Raw genomic sequence first — 6847 nt, 5'->3', positions numbered from 1 at the left:
CTTTTAAAATAGCGACCATCGGCGGCGCTTCATTCGCTCCCAGTTTGTACTATTGCATTAATCTTCGTGGGCGGTGTCACGGCCCCACCATTTCACATTTAATTGATTAATCGGAGATGGCCGCTTTCCTTGAAGCGAAAAAACAGGACAGGGCGCCTTTTTTTAATTTATTCGTAATAGTCATGAGGGTCTGTACCATGTATGGCGTTTGTTTAACGAGACAGTTTATTGAAGTCATTATTAAATCACGCACGCCTTGTCAGGCATTAGGTTGCCGGGACATTCAAAGTTATTAAAAGACCGATACTCCGTCGGTAAAGCTGGTGTCTGCGATTTGGCGAATCTACATTTGATCTAAACGGTGCATTACGTCAAACTAATTACCATAAAATAAAATTAGCAGGCAACATGATCGGAAACCACGCTGCATCTTTCCTTCTAGGGGTAGTTTGCATTTTGCTCACTTCTATGCCCTGCTATGCCGTGTCACCCGATGACCACACTGCATCTGGCAAGATGTTTCTGCGTTCAACCGACCCCCTGACCCCCAGTGTGTTGTGTACGGAGCACGGGGTTCGCGCGACATTTCACCAAGGCTTGCGATCCAGGATCAAAGTAGTGGGTAAGTCTGCGGCAGTGGCGCGATTTAAACAATCCCAACTACAGCACTTTGCTCTTTTCAAATAGCGCCGTGCGCGAACGGTGACGCAAAATAGGTGAACCATATTCCTCAGCCATCATCACAATTCAGGTTTCTTCAAATTGTTTTGCAGTGAACAGAAACCATTCAATGAAATCGTCAACATGGTTGTCAAAACCGGCCTGGGCATCCTTCAACGAGTGAAGTGAGGAGGTCGGCCCATTATTCTTTGTACTTTTCTTAAAACAATGAAACAATTTATTTTCAACTCGATAATCAATTTGCTCATTTAGAATGGAATACATTATAATTGAGGTTATAATGAAAACCTCGCATGATTGAAATGTTCTGTTAACTTTACGATAAACTATAAATGTTCCGTCCTAATAGGAAAAATTCCATTCCTGTGCTTTATAACTTTATTTCATCATACTAATAATCGCAGCTAAAAACCACTAATTATCGCTCACGCTGATGAGCAGAGAACAATACAATGCATAAATACATAATCTAAACTAATTAGTACAGAAGAATTTAAATACTAGATGAGAAAATTGCAATGATGTATATGCTAAATGAAAAGTGGTGTCGAAACAGAAATCGGCAAAAGGCAGTTTTGACCAAATTTTTTGCTGCAATGTAGTGTACTGACAACTAAAACAACCTGATCATATGGTATGTTATATAGGACTATATACACATTGCAGTACCGGACAGATAATGTTTAGAAAATTAATTTTAATGTCAAACAGTAACCAGTACGTAAAATCTATTTCATGAAACATCCGGCCCATGACCAAACCAGAGTCCGTGACCCACCAGGCATTGCCCAAGTACCCTAATGGCCTGTCTGCCCCTGATGGTAGTTGGTTCCCTTTGTAGTCAATCGTGTGCTGCAACACCGCTGCCCAACCCAGGTAGCGCATGCTCTATTCACTCATGCACACAACCTCCAATGGCAATGACCCTTTCAATGTTAATCCTAATAATATTTGAAACTTACAGAAGTAATGTTTTAAAAGTATTTAAAAATCAAATTTTTGCCGGGGTAACTGAATCAATTTCTCTGTTATTTATAAAAAAAAAAAAAGTGATACAACAGTGATTTCCATCATTGACCCTGTTAGAATGGTGTTTAGTATATACAGTATAAAAGTTTTCTCCCCTTCTGTCATTGAACCTACAAGCTTAGTATTGGAGCAGAGACTACAATTCCCATCAGGCAGGCTTAAAACTGCACGGAGACTGATGGGAGGACTCCATATCCTCAAGCCGCACTCGGATTAAATAGGATGACTGCTGCTACAATTTTTATTTTTTTTTAAATACAATTTTATTTAATTTGCTGTTTGTCTGCGTCAAATTTTTCAATTTTCTTTAACTCACTATTACGGGACTGATTTTCCTTCAAACTTTGCATGCATGCTGACCTCCAGTGACAATGCAGTATTTCATCAGTTTTGACATGGGATTTGTATGTTAATTATGTCATTTAAATTTCTCATTACTTTTAGAGATTACATGTATAGTGCTTTTGGCCAACATACACTGTGTGTGTGTGTGTGTGTGTGTGTGTGTGTGTGTATGATGAATTTAGCAGTTTTGGACAAGGTTCAACGGTGTTGGGTGTTCGATCAGTCAAAGGTTCACGACCAATGTAGACAAATCTTTATTAAAAAAAAAAAAAAAATGGTCTTGCTTTATGAAAATTAAGCAACATTGGTAAAGTGCTTAGTGTGTTGGACGTTCAATTAAATGATCGGAGCTTCAAGACCACTGTACACAAACTTTTTAAAAAAAAAAATTTAGATTTTGTTTTCATTTTTTTATATATTCAAATTTTGCAAAATACTCTTGTGATTTGGCGTTATTGGCTCCATGAATGAATAAAGTGTTGGGCTTTTCTAAGAGAGTGAAGGTTCAATTCTCCAATAGACAAACGCACATTTCCGGTACTTCACACGTGTAAGGTTTCACTGTGGTTAGGATTTTCTGAGATGATTAATGAACATGAATGAATGTCACATTTCTCTTTGTGATCGTAGGTTTGACTCCACTCTGTCGCTAATGTCATTTCAGTCAAATCACGTTCCCACCCAAGTCAAGGTTTTTGTAATGTGCCAAGGTCTGTGTGGCATTAGGGTGGCTAAAAAATGTTTTTTTTAAATACACGATTTTATTCAAGAATGCACTAAATTTGTTGTGGTCATATGCGACTTAAAATTGTGCGGCGCCCGTAAGAATTTAATTCAATTAAAGTGCATAGATTCCTTAAAGATTCCAAATAATTCTTACAATTTGAAAATTTCTCTAACAATTTATCCTACATACTTTAGTCAACTTTTATATGTGTCGTCAGAGAGGACAGAGCCGACTATACTTCCTTAGAAGGCTGGCGTCCTTCAACATCTGCAATAAGATGCTGCAGATGTTCTATTAGACGGTTGTGGCGAGTGCCCTCTTCTAGGTGGTGGTGTGCTGGGAGGCAGCATAAAGAACAGGGACGCCTCATGCCTGGACAAACTGGTGAGGAAGGCAGGCTCTATTGTAGGCATGGAGCTGGACAGTTTGACATCTGTGGTGGAGCGACGGGCGCTGAGCAGGCTCCTGTCAATCATGGAGAATCCACTGCATACACTAAACCGTATCATCTCCAGATAGAGGAGCAGCTTCAGTGACAGACTGCTGCTGATGATAATAATAATAATAATAATAATTTTTTGCATTTATATAGCGCTTTTCTCACTACTCAAAGCGCTCAGCAATTGCAGGTTAAGGGCCTTGCTTAAGGGCCCAACAGAGCAGAGTCCCTATTGGCATTTACGGGATTCGAACCGGCAACCTTCCGATTGCCAGTGCAGATCTCTAGCCTCAGAGCCACCACTCCATGCTGCATGATAACAATATTAGAGTGATAAAAATGCAGGTATAACAGACGGTAACTTTGTATAATGCTAACATTTACCCAACCCCCCCCCCCCCCCCCCCCCCCCCACCAAGGGTGGAATTGAAGAGTTGCATAGTGTGGGGGAGGAACGATCTCCTCAGTCTGTCAGTGGAGCAGGACAGTCACAGTAGTCTGTCGCTGAAGCTGCTCCTCTGTCACACCACTGCGTAGAAGAGGGCGCTCGCCACAACTGTCTGACAGAACATCTGCAGCATCTTATTGCAGATGTTGAAGGATGCCAGCCTTCTAAGGAAGTATATTTGGCTCTGTCCTCTCTTGCACAGAGCATCGGTATTGGCAGTCCAGTCTAATTTATCTTCCAGCTGCACTCCCAGGTAGTTATAGGTCTGCACTCTCTGCACACAGTCCTCTCTGATGATCACGGGGTCCATGAGGGGCCTGGGCCTCCTAAAATCCACCACCAGCTCCTTGATTAGGTTCCTGTACTCCTCCTCCTGCCTAGTCCTGATAGATAGATAGATAGATAGATATGCAGCCCACGATAGCGTTGTCAGCAAACTTTTGCACATGGCAAGACTCAAAGTTGTATTGGAAGTCCGATGTATATAGACTGAACAGGACCGGAGAAAGTACAGTCCCCTGTGGCGCTCCTGTGTTGCTGACCACAATGTCAGACCTGCAGTTCCCGAGATGCACATACTGAGGTCTGTCTGTAAGATAGTCCACGATCCATGCCACTAGGTATGAATCTACTCCCATCTCTGTCAGCTTGTCCCTAAGGAGCAGAGGTTGGATTGTGCTGAAGGTGCTAGAGAAGTCCAGAAACATAATTCTTACAGCACCACTGCCTCTGTCCAAGTGGGAGAAGGATCGATGTAGCATATAGATGATGGCATCCTCCGCTCTCACCTTCTCCTGGTATGCGAACTGCAGAGGGTCGAGGGCGTGGTGGACCTGTGGCCTCAGGTGGTGAAGCAGCAGCCGCTCCATGGTGTTCATCACATGTGATGTCAGAGCGACAGGCCAGACGTCATTCAGTTCACTAGGACGTGATACCTTTGGGACTGGGGTGATGCAAGATGTTTTCCAAAGCCTCGGGACTCTCCCCTGTTCCAGGCTCAGGTTGAAGATAAGCTGTAGAGGACTTCCCAGCTCCAAAGCACAGGCCTTCAGCAGTTGTGGCGATACTCCATCTGGGCCCACTACTTTGCTGGCACAAAGTCTCCTTAGCTCTCTGCTTACCTGAGCTGCTGTAATTGTGAGTGGGGGGGAAACTCTCTCCTATGCTGGAATCAGCAGAAGGATGGGTGGAGGGTGCAGTACTCCTAGGTGAGAGTGGGTTAGGGTGGTCAAACCTGTTAAAGAAGTTGTTCATCAGGTTCGCTCTCTCCACTTCTCTCTCTCGATGGTGGCACCCCGCTTCGAGCTGCAGCCAATGATGATCTTCATCCCATCCCACACTTCCTTCATGCTGTTATTCTGCAACCTCTGCTCCAGCTTTCTCCTGTACTGCTCCTTTGCCACCCTGAGCTGGACTTGGAGTTCCTTCTGCACACGCTTGAGCTCATGCTGTTCACCGCCTTTAAAAGCCCTTTTCTTCTGGTTCAAAAGGCCCTTGATGTCACTTGTAATCCATGGCTTGTTGTTAGCATAGCAGCGTACAGTTCTTCCTGGAACTACAATGTCCATACAAAATTTGATGTAGTCGGTAGTGCAGCTAACAATCTCCTCAATGTTCTCACTATGAGATCCCTGCAGGATATCCCAGTCTGTAGTTCCAAAGCAGTCCCTCAGAGCCTGCTTTGCCTTTAGGGGACCACTTCCTGAATGAACGTGTGGTTGTAGGTAGCTCCCTCACTCTTGGTTTGTAGTGAGGCTGAAGCGGAACCAGGTTATGATCTGCTTTTCCAAGCGCAGGCAGCGGGGTGGAGCTGTATGCGTCTAACGTTTTCATACAGTAGGTCAATAGTTCTATTTCCCTGGGTGTTACACTTCACATACTGGGAGAAGTCAGATAATGTTTTGTCCAGCGTCACATGATTAGTCTCCAGCGATTAGCACAAGCGCCTCGGGGTGCTGTTTGTAGTTTACAGCGGAATGAATGATGTCACTCGCATCTCCACGTCCGCCCGAGGAGGGATGTAAACAATGACTTGTCCAAACTCTCTGGGCAAGTAATAGGGACGCAGACTTGCGGCCAACAGTTTGATGTCCTTGCAGCAAGTGGAGATTTTGACGTTTACATGTCCAGAGTTACACCACCTTGTATTGACATAGAGAGCAAGTCCTCCTCCTTTCTGCTTCCTGCAGGTATTTGCGTCTCTGTCAGCTCTAACTGTGCCAAACCCAGGTAGCTCCACGTTAACATCTGGGATATTAATTGTTAGCCACGTTTCAAATTAACACGCAAATACTTTTTAAACTTCAGTTTTACAATTTTTACAAAACTTCAGTTTTTTTTAATTAAATTTTCATCAATATCGTATTGAATTTTGATTCTGTGTTTGGATTTTCATCGTGACAATTCAACATATAACTGCCCATGAGTGAATTTTGTTTTTCTCTGTTAAAAAAAACTACTTTTTCGAATGTTTGGCTCGGAGATTTGTAAATTGTGTTTGAAAAGCTATTCTAACAGCGAAACTGTTAACATTTTAATATGAATAGCATATCAAAATCTCCTTTGTTGTGTAATTTTATCCCCAGATTTACTACATTACCTTTCTTGGATACATCCTTCTTTCTACAGTAATTAGTGCAGTGGAAGACCGGACGGTGTTAATGGTTGTAGATATTCTTCGCACAATCGCCACCAACTGTTTCAGCATAGTCTATTCATAACCAATTTGCTATGTCACCGATCAACATTTTTGGCGTTAATTCATTTGACTTCCCAGTTTCTCGGTGCTAGGATTGCACATGTAATCATTTCTTCTGTTGATAACCCTTCGTGAAGAAATTCTTTAAGATTTGGACATAATACGTTGTCTTTTAATTGGGAACTGAAAGTGAGGAAAACCATTAAAATTCATAAGAGCTGAGAGAGCAGGAACTGTGTCTGACAAAAGCATTCACACAAATGAGAGGTGAGAGGACTGTGGGTATGGTTGAGAAAATTTGAGAGGAGGGCGTGACTTGAAAAAATCTCATGGCCGAAGTCTCGTCTTGCAGGACTTGAAAAAATCTTCCAAAAAGTCTCATCTTGTTGCAGGATTTTTTTTATATAATAGAGATGTAGATAGATACATAAACTCACAGGAGTGACCTTTTGAATTGATCACTAGACTCTTGACTAATGA

General features: G+C 42.5%; 1 protein-coding gene across 1 annotated transcript in view; it reads left to right on the top strand.

Annotated features, from left to right (window-relative positions):
- The first annotated feature begins 282 nt into the window (after positions 1 to 282).
- LOC114662043 (zona pellucida sperm-binding protein 4-like) overlaps positions 283 to 6847 on the top strand; it is a 69330-nt gene continuing 62765 nt past the window's right edge. Inside the window, exon 1 of the mRNA XM_028815337.2 lies at positions 283 to 622. Within this exon, the coding sequence (XP_028671170.2) occupies positions 409 to 622 (214 nt within the window). The 5' untranslated portion in view covers positions 283 to 408. The remainder of the gene's footprint in view (positions 623 to 6847) is intronic.

The sequence above is a fragment of the Erpetoichthys calabaricus genome, chromosome 12 (assembly GCF_900747795.2).
Source record: "Erpetoichthys calabaricus chromosome 12, fErpCal1.3, whole genome shotgun sequence".
Classification (NCBI taxonomy): Eukaryota; Metazoa; Chordata; class Cladistia; order Polypteriformes; family Polypteridae; genus Erpetoichthys; species Erpetoichthys calabaricus.
Note: the sequence above shows the minus strand (reverse complement) of the source record. Positions and strands in the feature narration are given on the sequence as shown.